Source organism: Acipenser ruthenus, chromosome 38 (assembly GCF_902713425.1).
Source record: "Acipenser ruthenus chromosome 38, fAciRut3.2 maternal haplotype, whole genome shotgun sequence".
NCBI lineage: Eukaryota > Metazoa > Chordata > Actinopteri > Acipenseriformes > Acipenseridae > Acipenser > Acipenser ruthenus.
Genome location: NC_081226.1, coordinates 3,116,998 through 3,131,356, shown reverse-complemented (window position 1 = coordinate 3,131,356; position 14,359 = coordinate 3,116,998). Strand labels below are relative to the sequence as shown.

Here is a 14,359-nt window from a genome sequence, read left to right as displayed (position 1 = left end):
GGTTCGAAAATGGATTCTTTTTTTTTTTTTTTTTTACAGTGAGCTTATTCATAAGGTGCTTTAGTGAGCAGAGTTTATGGGACCAGCACACCAAACATGCAAATAAAAATACAGAGGAAATGCAACTTGTATTTTGCCACTTTTTTAAAACTTGAAAAGGCTGCTGGAGAAGATAATGGGAATACTGGAAATCGTAACAGTTTATTATTATTATTATTATTATTATTATTATTATTATTAAATGATACACTGCTGCTATAAAGGAATCTGCTATTATAAAGACCTGCGTGCAGGTGACCAACACAAGCAACATGCAAGTAACATCCCTAAAGGGCTGAAGGAAAACTGAGATTATAATTATTAATATAACAGCAGTAGTAGCAATAGTAGTAGTCTCAGTAGTATATTACTAGCAAGACCACCTTGAAAATGAGATGTATATCTCAAGATTTCTATCCTGGTTAAATAAATATGTTTGATTGCTTAGAATCCATTGCACTATTGCAGTACAGTATATTGTTCCATGATTATATACCTCTCCATACCTGTACTAAAAACACCCTCTAATTTAGATATTAGGTTAACAGCAAATAAAATAATTCAATAAATTCATTAAATCTTGTGCATACATTTCCATATGTCTTGTGATTATTTCTTCACACAGTGAATGGAAGTTCAAGGCATTTATGTAATTATTTAATCAGCTGCAGACACTTTACACATGCTAGTTAAAGTATCTACAATATGCATTGACTCAATAAAAGGACCAGTGGCAAAGTGGTTTGTAAATTATATATATATATATATATATATATAGTGAAAGAATTGCACCACTCAGGTTCTTTACCCCTTTAAAAACAGACCCAGGACACAGGTAATTGAGGTTTAAACGCTTAAGTGCTATTTTTTTTAATAAACAAACACAAAACAAAATAAACGAAACAAACACCTAGCTCTTTTCTTGAGCACTAAACTAAAACACAAGACAGGAACCTAAACTATAGAACAGGACAGCTGAGCTGTTTACCTGTTCAAACTAAAAACCAAACACACTGTTTAAGCAAATCACACCAAACAGGCTTTACACTACCTTCTGTTTATAATTACAGCAGTACAAACACACCAGCACAGTCAGGCTTCTACACACCTCAGCAACCCAGAACAAACTGGCTGCTTTCTTTAAATACCCTGCACCTGGCTCTGACTTACAATGATAGCCAGGTGCAAGGGATAACACAATTAACAAATAATTAAACAATTAATCCAAATGTGCATACACACATGTTCCCTGCTGTGTTATAATATATATATACTGTATATATATCGTACAGTAATGCCCTGTACTGTAATACCAGAGAGCTTGTTAAATCATTCCCCATCACAAAAGGAGCTGTCTTTATATTCTTGTCAAAACTTCTAATCATTTCCAAAGATTGTTTAAATGTGTTCTATGAAGAATACAGTAAAACCAGGTAGCGAATCAGCCATTGTTCACCAATTTACAGCTATTTTGTAATATTTCAGTACTGTTAATAATGTGTCTTTATATTGGGCAGATCAATTGGATAGGTTACAATGAGACTGGCTGCATAACACACAGGGCTAAAGGTTTTACGGCATGGTTGTAAGGACTCTCTTTTGAAATGTTTCTTTTTTTTATGTGATATAACGTTGTATTATGGAGTCATATTATTTATATGCTTCCTTGTATACTTCTGTTTTGCATTTTGTCCACCGTGAACAAGCTTTTATATATTAGCAACTGTTTTGAAAGCAGGTTCCTGTTTCTCTAAATGTAGATACAAGATGGACACTGTGAGCTAGAAAGGGAAGCAGGTGGCAGGTAACATTGGTCTGAGCTCTCTCACTGACAGTCTGCCTTTGTGTGGTGAATGAGAAATTACATGTCAGGAGATAAAATATAATCAGCTTTGCATCCCATTGTGCAGTCCCCAGCTTGTATGGAGCACTTAAAAACTTGTCCAGGCCCGAAAATATCTGTGGGCAGCACTGGCCTCACGCTTATAAATGTTTCCCACAGTAACAGCATAGCACAGTTTAATAAAGCATAGTGAAAGCATGGTAAAGTATAGGTAACCATAGCATATCGAAAGCCCAGAGAGGTACAGTAAAGCAGTGGTTTTCAACCTTTTCATCTCAAGTACCAGTGTTTCCAGCACAGGGACCACCAGGTGGACCAGTAACCACGTGCAATCTTAAACTGCTGTTGTAAAACAGAGACCTACCCCATTACAAGTGGCTGCTTTGGTTCCCCATCAGTAACTTTCAAAGTTCACGACAAATGTCTCTCATTGCAGGGCTCCAGATTAACTTTTTCCCTTAGGAGCCAATGGCTTTATTTATTCTCAGCATAACCACACAAATGACTAAGAATATATATGAATACCAAACAGGATTATTAGAAATATGATGGTGTCATGCTTTAAAATAAATATGCAAGTTTACTGTAACATGTGGTTCTCTCTAAACTGCACGTGTGAGACCTATATATTGAATGTAATTGCTCAAGGGGTGATTTATGGAATTCATTTGTTAGCTGCTAACACTTTAAATGACAGATAATATTAGTTTGCGATTATGTTGAAAACCCACATGTGACAGGACAGCGTCACTGGCAATGTCGACCAGGAAAGGAGACTCGGACACAGAAACTGCAGTTCCAAAGCGCTAATGCGCATGTTTAATGCAATCAGATACAGAACAGACAACAAACAAAAACACATGAACAAAACAAAATGGCACATCATCAGAGGGCAGCCCGGTCAGGGACGGTCAGGGACCCCCTTTCCTATCCATACCCCTCAAACACCTCAAAACAGCTTGATCACGAGCTGCTCTCTTCAATCTCAAGTTACACAAGCACCTCATTATCAAGCTGCAATTGCTTTCACTGCCCTGGATCGCTCCCTGCAAATTTGTAATTAACCTTGCCAACTGCCAAAACGATAAAATAATTAACAAAACAATGAACTCAACTTAAACAATTACTCAAAATTAACTTGGAGCCAGGTTTGTTACCTGACTCCACCCACTACCGTGCTACAAATTATATATATATATATATATTAGATAGATATGAGAATGTTTAGATCACAACAGATGTAGTCTCTAAATACAATTAAACACACTCAAAGGCTTAAAAATAAATTGTATTTGCACCAGTAACTAATGTAACAATTGTGGAATTATTAATAAATGAAAACGCACACCCACCACCACCTTAATATAAACCAGTGTCCCGCAGTGACACTAAAACACACCCTACCTTCAATACCCTGAATAGAAATGATAAGGATATAGTTGCTACTTTATTATAAATGCACCCACCACCACCTTCATAAAAATCTGAATTGCACCAATATAATGTAAAATTGACAGAAGAAAACCAAACATCACAATATAACCAGGACATAATGTAAAATGAATAGTAAACTAAACAGCCTCAATTTTTTTTAAATGCAGACCTGATAACAATCCACAGGAGAACACCAACATTGTAATACAACTTATAATTGAATTGGTAGTTTTCTATCACAAATTGATTCATACAAACACATTATCACTGGAGCAGTTTAAAATTAAACAGTGTTTGCTTGGTGTCATTGGTCCTGGGTTTTCGATATTACAAAACCTCACTTTATTACTTATTACAGCAGCCTTAAACAAGTCAAAACATTCAGAAATGAAGCAATTCATTTGGCAGTCTAGTGTTTGCAGACCCTACTATTCATTTAGATCTGTTTAATCTCTTTAGTATTATATTGATCTTAATGCAGATTAAAACATTTCTGAACTTCACAATTATATTGATTTGAACCCCTGATTATAGTATGTATAGTTACTTAAAAAACCAAAACAGTCAAAAGCCTTTGACTAGAATTTGTTTATAATAGAGATCAATGGCACAATGCCCTGAACCCCCACTTGCGATGCCTGTGCTGGTATCTCACGGATCAGAGCACTTCTCCTCCTCATCCTCCTCTTCCACATCCTTGTGGAAAATCTCTCCGTCTTGTTTTCTCCAGCGCATGTTAACACCGTCCATCGGAAACTTCTTGGAGAAATGTTCCCGAATCTGAAACCACAAGAAACCTAATGTTATCAAGAAACCTTTCTATCTATCTATCTATCTATCTATCTATCTATCTATCTATCTATCTATCTATCTATCTATCTGTGTGAGAAAAATGAGTGTCACAAAGTACAGGAACCAGGAAAACAGTGTCAGTTTGGAGTTCTGAAAGGGAATGTCACCTACCTGCTCTAAAATGGCTTCACTCACTTTGGGGTCTTCAAGATTCATTCCTTTTGGTGCAGTAAGTTTGACCCTTCCGATTGCCATGTTATCTGTGCAGACAAACAGAAGAGTTCACACACACATTATATTAACACAATATAAAACAAGAGGACCCTACCTGATCTAAACAGCAGTGGCACCAGCTGGTACCTGCAACTCTCACACAGTTTACTCTAGTAGATCACATGACCCTGACACATTTTGTTCGATGAGAATCAGATTGGACAAACTCCACTGTACAAACTGCACATACCTTGAGAGACTATCATTTATATTACAAGCCTCATTCTTGTGATTGGTTGTGAATTACACTGAACTGATTACCTTTAGAGGCTGGTGCAGAAGGTGGGTCTGAGGGGGTTGTATCTGTAAAAAGGAGAAAAGGTTTCAACTTTATTATTTGAATGCATGTTAATGAAACTGTGTTTCATGCTGTCCCCGCCAGCACAATGTATCTGCAGAAGAAAAATAAATAATGTTTACATCTAATGAATCAGATTGAACTCCACTCTACAAACTGCACATACCTTGAGAGACCGGGGTTGAAGGTGGGCTTGAGGGTCCTGAATCTGTAAGAAGGAAACAAGATTAAAACATATTTCACATTTGAAATGTATTCTTCTCCTGCATTTTAATTGAACTTTGAACTGTATGCTGCTGCCACCACAGGGACAATGCTTAAAATGAGAGGCAGCATTTCAGGAATCACAGTGATGAACTCCTGTTGAATTTAAAAGGGATGATAGGAACAATGCATGTGTAACTCATAAAGAGGGATGTGAATCACACTCTGCAAAGGACACATACCTTTAGAGGTCAGTGTTGAAGGGGGGCTTGTGGCATTTAGAACTGTAAAAAATAAAAATAAAAACAGGATTTAGTGTTTCATGTTTCAAATGTATTGTTCTAATGCAATTTAATTGCACTTTTACAACAGCATGGTGTGTCACTACCAGCAATGCTGACAACCAGACGTTTCTCTCAGTCATCCTAAATTGTTCAATTTGATCAAATAAATCCACAATAAGAAACTTTGACTTTAAAACAGCACATGTCTCTCCTGTGTGCAACAGATTTAATGAGGCGGCTGGTTTCTGGTTCTTCAGATCTCTAGGCTACACCCTGCTCTGCTCTGGGGGTCAGACAGCTACTGTAGGATCAGATGGACTGGGCCTCTGTGTCCTCTGAGTCCCTGCTCACAGACTGGGGTAAAAACACTGAGCTGAACAAGAACACAGACTGAACTGGAAGCCTTACCGTCAAAGCAGAAGAAGGGGAGCTTCAAGCTGCAATCCTTATCATGCCATTCCCCTCTGGATTGACTTGCACCATCCCTTACACCTATAATCACACATTTCTCATTGCCTCCCACATTGTTGGGTTGTTCATTAGCCCAGTTTTGAAATGTGTAGTTATCCCCCTGGTATGACCACTTCCACGGGTTATTGAACAGGCCTATCCAGAAGGGCTTGCCCTGCGCTTTCTTCACTAGGTCTTCATTTTCACTGGCACTCTTTATACTGACGAGGTCGGTGTGGTGTTCTCTACAGTACTGCTGAGCTTCAGTCCAGTTTCTCGGTTCTTCAATCAAGGTGTATCTCGCAGTGATGTTGCTGGTCTCTGTAAACACAAACAAACAGATTCAAAACAATGTCAGTTGTGGAGGTGCGGTGGCTCTCTTGTTGCATTAGTGATCGAACCCGGGTCACAAGCAGCTCAGCTATCAAGGTTATACAAAGTGAACTCTAACAGTGATAGCTGGTTTAATGAATACAATTACAGCTTTTTGTTGCTGGCTGGTATTTGGCAGTTTCAAGCTATGCAACTGTTTGAGAGTTTCAGATTTCTAAAGCTGTGACCGGATGATAATAAGATTGACCGGATGACAGTGAATGTGGTTTAAAATGCTGTATAGGAAACAAAAAGACATTCAGCCAATCCAATGCTGTCTTGACTGTTAGAAAGAAAAACAGTGAGTGAAAACGGATAAAACCGTCCGTCACCAAATGGACTGAACATTTAGGGGGGCTAATTCAAGGTTCCTCTGTGACAAGATCAGTGACGGCTTAGTTCAAATCAAACCCAAAATGCAAATAAAATGTGGAATAACTTACCATTACCCTCCAACAAAATCTTTTTGATATTTAATTTTATTATAGATGAATGTGTTTCTGGGAATTTGTAGCAATGTTACACAACTAGCTTCGAATGCTATTTACACCAAACTGTCAGTGACATATTTAACTGCTGGAAAAAAAAGAAACTCCAAAACAAATGTGGTTACTTACAGTGCAAACAACAGTATTTGCGTTGTTTATTGGGTGCGTTTTTCCTTACTGAAACAATTGTGTTAATGAGGATTTGTAGCAAGGAGCTTTGGGAATTTGAGAAGTTTTGCGAGAATGTGATGTAAATGCACTTAGAGCTAAATGAAATTAAGAATAAGTCATTTTTGTTGTTGTTGAGGTGATCTTATATTCCAAATAAATAGTTTAAACACTGCATTTCAAAAAACAAAAACATAATACAAATAATTAGAAAGTGAATGTTACTGCACCTGTGTCACAGAAGAATACCATGTGACAGGAACGAATAGGTGGTTTTGAAAAGACTGAGTAAACCACATTGCTGATTTTTTATTTCATTCACCAGACAACTTCTAGGGTGGAAAGTTTTGTTGTGGTTTATTTTCATGCATACTATGTTTGTACACGATCAACACTGATTGGTTGTCTTTTGCTTTAATGCAGGTTTTACTGAATAGCTTTACACTACGAGTTTAGCTGTCACAGTCCTGGGCATTATCCAGGGGACCTGGCTTCAATCACCAGTCCAGTCAACTGTTTCATTAACCAAGGAATTGAATCTCAACTCACCGCTGTAGCACATGAAACGGGTCGTCTCACTGCAGGCTCTATCCTCCCACTCTCCCTCTGAATTGACTGAAGCACAGAATTGGACTGTGCTCCAGTTGTAGTAGATGAAAGCATCTCCTTTGGACCACTGCCAGTTCTCTTTATCATGATACAGCCCGATCCAGACATCAGAGGATCCAGTTGAATTCAGAAGGTCTAAAGTCTCATTCATCCTGGCTTGGTATTGAATGGTGACCAGCTCTTTGCTTTGGTTTCTGCAGTAGCTCTGAGCATCATGCCAGGTCTTCTCAGTTTCTTCAAAGCTGCATAGACCATCTGAGGAGAGGACAACCGAAGAATAAAGATTAGTAAAAACATGTCCACTATAAATACAAGCAAGGATTTCCACTATAAATATAGGAAAAAGAGGATTATCCTTGTAAGAATGTAGTATCCTACAACTACTGTACAGTATATAAATATGCATCCTGTAGCATGATACCACCCCAGGGGTGTATCTGATAGAGCATGGGGGCTGGCTGAGCCACCTAGGGAGACCCGAACTGGGACATGGGCTGAAACAACGTGACTTTGAAATGGTTAACTTCCACTGCACGCCACTTTTAATGGAACTCTTTATTGAGAGAATCAAAGAATACAGCAGTGTACCAGCTGCACAGAGACTGCCTTAAAACGAGCGGTCTCTATCATTAATATGTCTAGAGGTGGTGAGCCATTTAAATCTCCAGGTATAGAAGATGAAGTTCAAACTAATCAACCTCCCTCCCGAGTAAACCACATTAGAAAGCAAATATTTCAATTACCTTCATGACTCCGGGAGAGCCTGGAGCACAAGCCTACATCCGTGCCATATATGTTCCATCTGCTATAGATCCCTGATCCTGTATACAGCACGATATAGTTTACAACGAGGTGTCCGGAATTGAAAAATAGGTCGGCTCCCTTGATTGCAAATAAATCCTCATCCCTGCGTTCCCACTGCTGCAGTTCATTATTCTCATCACATGGGTAAAGCAGGACTTTAACCATGTTTGTCTTACTCGCCACTCCCAGACATAATTCCAATGAGACGCTCTGCAGTCTGTATTCAGAGACCCATCTGAACTGCTGTGATTTGGCATCGGGGTTGCAAAGACTGTTCACTACAGAGCTGGAACTGATGGCATCGACGCATGTTTTCTGAGAAGGGTTGTATATCATAAATGAACCAGTGCCTGTAAGAAAAACAGAGGGTTGATTAATGACAGAGAAAAAGGCAAGGACAGGGTGGGGACAATTTAAGACCAGCTGAAGCCAGGATTGGCAGTGGGCAGCTGTAGGGCATGCTGCACTGTGTATCAGGACTAACAGTAACAAACCCACACTTGTCCTGAGACTTCTTACCCCCTGATGTTGAGATTCTAACAGCTGTGCAATCTTGTGATTAATCAACCAGCTGCTTCCACTAATGACTGGCATGTTTTATAGCCAGTGACATGCTGTGACAGAATTTCAATACTATATCAAAATGAGTAAGCACATAATAGTATGGTGGCTCATTAAAGACAGTGGGGGAAAGAATAAAAAGTATTATTTTGAGATCACAACATAAATGATATCTCAATTATTTTTTTTTATAATAATTTAGTCGTTGTCAATTAGTTTTTTTTTTTACCGCTACCACCCCTGCGCTGACTTGGGAGGGGGAAGATGAACACACGCTGTCCTCCGAAGCGTGTGCCGTCAGCCGCCCGCTTCTTTACACTCTGCAGACTCACCGTGCAGCCGCCTCAGAGCTACAGCGTCGGAGGACAACGCAGATCTGGGCAGCATACAGGCAAGCCCGCAGGCGCCCGGCCAGACTACAGGGGTCGCTGGTGCGCGGTGAGCCGAGGACACCCTGGCCGACCTAACCCTGGACTCGAACTCGCGACGTCCAGGCTATAGAGCGCATCCTGCACTCTAGCGAGTGCTTTTACTGGATGCGCCACTCGGGAGCCCCCAATATCTCAGTTTTTTGACATTTCAAACAAACACATTTTGATTTTTTGTCCTCAATGGGCCACTGTATAATACTGTAGCCTATTTGGAGTAAAACACGTATTCTGTATTTATATTTTTGTCTTTGATATGACAGCCAGTACTGATTACTGAACCAGATTTCAACAAGACATTGTTCTGAAGGAATTTCAATCACAGGGAGTGAATAGGTCTGCTAGGCTGGACCGATGTGCTGCAACCCCAAACAAACTGGGATGAAACACTGAACTAAATGAGAACTCAGACTAAACAAGGGTCCTCACCGTAACAGCAGATAAAGGGGAACTTTGAGCTGCAGCTAACGTCTTTCCATGTACCATTGTAATCCATCACCACACACCCCTCACTACCTCCCACATTGTTTGGCTCCTCATTGTCCCAGTTGTGAAATATGTAGTTATAACTCTGACGTGACCACTTCCAGGGCTCATTGAACAGGCCTAACCAGAAGGGCTTGCCCTGCGCTTTCTTTACTAGGTCTTCATTTTCACTGGCACTCTTTATACTGACAAGGTCGGTGTGGTGTTCTCTACAGTACTGCTGAGCTTCAGTCCAGGTTTTCAGTTCTTCAATCAGGGTGTATCTCTCAGTGATGTTCCTGGTCTCTGTAAACACAAATAGAGTGATAGGGGTGGAGGTATGGTGCCAAAACCAAACATGTTTTATCTTCATATCTTTAACCTTTTGAGACCGTTCCCATTATAAATCTTACAGCCCCAAACAATATTTTCCACAGTTGAATTGGGAAAGATGAAGACACCGGCTGTAGCTGATGTTTCTGGCAACCTGCAGGCAGTTGGTCTATCTTATGACCATATTAAACCATACTAAATGACACACAGGGAACTGCTTTGAAACCACAAGCAAAATGATCAACAAAAAGAAAAATTACAGGCAACAGACAAGTCATGCTTCTGGCTTTTGAAATGGTCACACGTGACACATTTGAAATGTAGCATAAGTTACAGCTTTACCTTTGAAGCATATGAAAGCTTTCTTCTCACTGCAGACTAAATCATCCCACTCTCCCTGTGAATTGACTGAAACACAGAAGAGGTCTGCCCTCCAGTTGGTGTAGATGACATCATCGCTGTTAGACCACTGCCAGTTCTGTGTGTCACAATACAGCCCGATCCAGGCAGCATCATTGAGAGAATTTTCTGCAGTAAATAAGAGCTCGGCTTCATCCTGGCTGTCAACAGTGACCAGGTCCGTGTACCTCTCTCTACAGTAGCTCTGAGCTTCAGACCAGCTCTTCTCAGCTTCCACAAAAAGGAGTTTTCTGATTTGACTGGAAGCAGGTGCAAAAAGCCCTGGAAAAAAAAAAACATTATTGAGAAAACTGGCAGCTAGCCAGAGTGACAGATTCATAAACTGAGACATGATAACATCCTACCCCATCTATCTCAGCATTGCCCTGTGCCTACCCCATCTATCTCAGCATTGCCCTGTGCCTACCCCATCTATCTCAGCATTGCCCTGTGCCTACCCCATCTATCTCAGCATTACCCTGTGCCTACCCCATCTATCTCAGCATTGCCCTGTGCCTACCCCATCTATCTCAGCATTACCCTGTGCCTACCCCATCTATCTCAGCATTGCCCTGTGCCTACCCCATCTCTCAGCATTGGCCTGTGCCTATTTAGACACCAGAAGTGGATAAATTAAAATAAATTTGAAATGTGAACAAAAAGTGTAATTTATGGGGTATGTCATAATAGATTGAATGTGAAAGAGATCTGTATCATTGATATGTCCAGAGATTTAAAACAATGTATCAGTGTAAAGGTTCATTTTCACTGGACACCATCTGTAACAATGGACCATCACAGAATACAACTGTGTACCAACTACAAAGAACCTATGTGAAAGCATGTGGTCTGTACCATTGATATGACATGTGATGTGGCAGTGAAAAGGGTTCATGTTTACTGGACAACACTGGTAATAGTGGGAAGTAAGAAAAACTAAGAATACAGATGTGTTCTAAACATAAAAACATTGACTCTGTGTCATAGTGTACCTAGGTCATGGTCTGCAAATCATTTAGCATGTAGGGTTTATATGACCCTGCAAATATGAAATCGCTATCGATGGCAGCTTTGAAAAACAATGTCATGAAAAGGGTTGATTTCTCTTGTACTACACCACAATCGAACCTGACCTGGAGAATGACACAATACAGCCGAGCGAAACTCAGGTCACAGGTCAAACTGAAGTACAAGTTCCTCACACAGAACAGTGGACAATAGTGTTCTACACAAAATCATACTATATTAAAACAAACTGGAGGAGCACCCCCTACTGATCCACAAACACTACTTCACACACTGACTGCAACACTTGAGGTTGAGCCTTGATACCAGTAACAAAAACAGCAACTGGAAACAAAGGAGCTCCTCTGTTTCATAACTGTTCTGTTCAGGTGAGAGAGCGACAGAGTGGCAGGAAGGAGCCTGCAGAGGAAACTACCTTTAGAATGCAAACAAAGTATAACGCCAACAAGGCCTGCTTTGAAGCAGTGGAGTGCACAGCAGGGTAACCTATGGAAGACTGCAGTAAACACACACCCAGCAATCACATGTTAGCTTCAGATTGAATGTGATTGAGGGACACTGCAGCTTTAAGAACCGCATGAACCTTTCTGAGAGGGAGTGTGTAAAATATCAAACAGTGATAAAAAGAAATAAAGGAAACCCACCTGCAAGCAGAAGAATGAGCAACTCCCTCCTCTCCATCACAGCGCTACAAAGAGAAGACTTTCTATTGATCCTGTAAAGTCAAACTAAAGCAAGATTAGTAAAGGCTCCAATCTGTTTACTGCAGTAATAATTCTAACACAGCCCCCGCAGAATTAAACTAAGTGTGTTACTTTTACATATAAGAATTAAAAAATATAATAATAATTGTCCATTTGCGCTCAAGATTATCTGAAAAAAGAAATGTAAGTTATTGATGGACCACTTTTTTGTGAAAGGTGGAAAATGAACTAATGCTTACTGCCACCAAGTGGACAAAATAAAAAAAAAAAACTAGAAATATCTTAAAGACATCAGCATTGGGTTAATGGGTTAAAAAAAAAGAAAAAGATGCAGATTCTCATTCTCAGAAAAGTTAATGGAGCCACATGGCAACAAAGCACTCAAATGGTAACTCTGTCAATGTATTAGTAATGATTAAGATGGGTTTTTTTTTCAAGTTCAATCTCAAAAAAGTCCTCTTCTCGATGTGTCTGGGCTTTCTGCAGCCCCCTCCTTTATCACCCGGCCAAGCACGATAATTAAATACACAATGACTGATTAATGACCGCTGTTATTATTATCATTAACAATACTAATAAGAAAAAAATGATGTTATCATTTTACAGTTACCAACCTGCATGACTTACTCATTTTACTTTTCAACTCGCTTCTTTTTATTACAAACTATTGTAGTATGTTAGAATGTATTTATCCAGACCTAGTATCGATCTATCGATCTATCTATAGCGGCGGGGCACCTGCTACATCTGTAAAATGGACTGCGCTATGCACTGTGCCATTGACTGTGTTATGGGCTGGGACTTGGCTAGCTGTGATCGTGTTTAAATTGTAAATGTCGAGTTCCCTGCCAGCGAGTGAATGTGTGTGCCGCTAGTTGTACCAGTTGTCTCTCGCATCTCCCCCTGCTTTAGCCTGCTTGCACGGAGAGCGATTGCGTGCCTACTACAACCAATGGGGTACTGAGTTGTAATTGAGCCAATGGGAAAGGCAGTGGGCGGGGTTATGCCTATATAAGGGTGTATATAGAAGGGAAATTATAGTTAAAAAAATAAAATAAATGTATGCATGCAGCAAACATTAATATATTAAATATATTAAATCAATTTCCGCTCAATTACTTTTACTAGCAAAACACGCTTTCAAAAAAACAAAAACAAAAAAAAAAACAACTGTCGCTTCAATAAGTGTAAGTCAATTCATTACTGAGCTGCTCATCCTGTGTTTGCATAAAGACGTCACATTGCTTGCAGGCGCTAATGCGCACTCTTGTTTTGATTGTTCAGTTAAGCAAAACTAATTTGAATTTGTCCTCACCTAGACCTTTGAACATACTTCAGCAGGGTTATGCAAAGTACACCCAGATCAGTTCCATTGCCTAAAACCTTTTTGTGCTCCTACTTACATTTTGTAATATAATTCTATACTTGTTTTTAGAATAAAAGCTGTTCAACGGACCACTTGGTCAAAATTTATTTTCTATAGAATTATAAATATGTTTTGTATAGTTTTCTACCATATTACCAATTGCCTATACATGTACAAGCATAGTGAGCTTGACTATGGTCTATATGTATTACAGATATTGTAGTTGTGTATGTAGAACAGCTGCATTCATATCAAGAACTACAACAACAATAATCAAAAGCAATACATTCAATACTAAAATAATAATAATTAATTATTATTATTATTATTATTATTATTATTATTATTATTATTATTATTATTATTATTATTATACTAATATTAAAAGGCCATAGATGAGGCACTTAACATTCAAATATATACATACTGTTTTTTTCAAATAGATATTGTATATGTAGAAACATTAATAGAGATATTGTTTTAGGAAAGCCTTGCCTTACCTCTGAAGTGTCCTCCTCTCTGACTGGAAACGCAGTGACAATATACCAGTTCAACTTCTACCTATACTGAGCGTGGGAGGAGACAAAGAGCACACCCAGCAACTTCTTCTTCTTCTTCTTCTTCTTCTTCTTCTTCTTCTTCTTCTTCTTCTTCTTCTTCTTCTTCTTCTTCTTCTTCTTCTTATTATTATTATTATTATTCTACTACTACTACTACTAATATTAAAAGGCCATAGATGAGGCACTTAACATTCAAATATATACATACTGGTTTTTTTTACAAATAGATATTGTATATGTAGAAACATTAATAGAGATATTGTTTTAGGAAAGCCTTGCCTTACCTCTGAAGTGTCCTCCTCTCTGACTGGAAACGCAGTGACAATATACCAGCTCAGCTTCTACCTATACTGAGCGTGGGAGGAGACAAAGAGCACACCCAGCAACTTATTATTATTATTATTATTATTATTATTATTATTATTATTATTATTATTATTATTATTATTATTAGGCAGG

At 39.0% G+C, this 14,359-nt stretch overlaps 1 protein-coding gene across 1 annotated transcript; it reads right to left on the bottom strand.

Moving 5' to 3' along the window:
* Window positions 1-2,673: 2,673 nt before the first annotated feature.
* Window positions 2,674-12,861, bottom strand: LOC131706896 (macrophage mannose receptor 1-like). Its single transcript, XM_059008838.1, has 12 exons — window positions 12,589-12,861; window positions 11,915-11,985; window positions 10,180-10,526; window positions 9,477-9,894; window positions 7,998-8,408; window positions 7,195-7,509; window positions 5,576-5,938; window positions 5,126-5,167; window positions 4,846-4,887; window positions 4,643-4,684; window positions 4,280-4,368; window positions 2,674-4,096 (listed from the first exon to the last, which is right to left on the bottom strand). Exons 1-12 carry the CDS (start codon window positions 12,603-12,605, stop codon window positions 3,968-3,970), a joined length of 2,286 nt encoding a protein of 761 aa, XP_058864821.1. The 5' UTR covers window positions 12,606-12,861; the 3' UTR covers window positions 2,674-3,967.
* Window positions 12,862-14,359: the final 1,498 nt, after the last annotated feature.

Coding starts and splice junctions, on each gene's coding strand:
- LOC131706896 (XM_059008838.1), bottom strand. Junction 5,168..5,575: donor CCCCTTCTTCTGCTTTGACG/GTAAGGCTTCCA, acceptor TATTTTTTACAG/TTCTAAATGCCACAAGCCCC. Junction 4,369..4,642: donor TTCTGCACCAGCCTCTAAAG/GTAATCAGTTCA, acceptor TTGTCTGCACAG/ATAACATGGCAATCGGAAGG.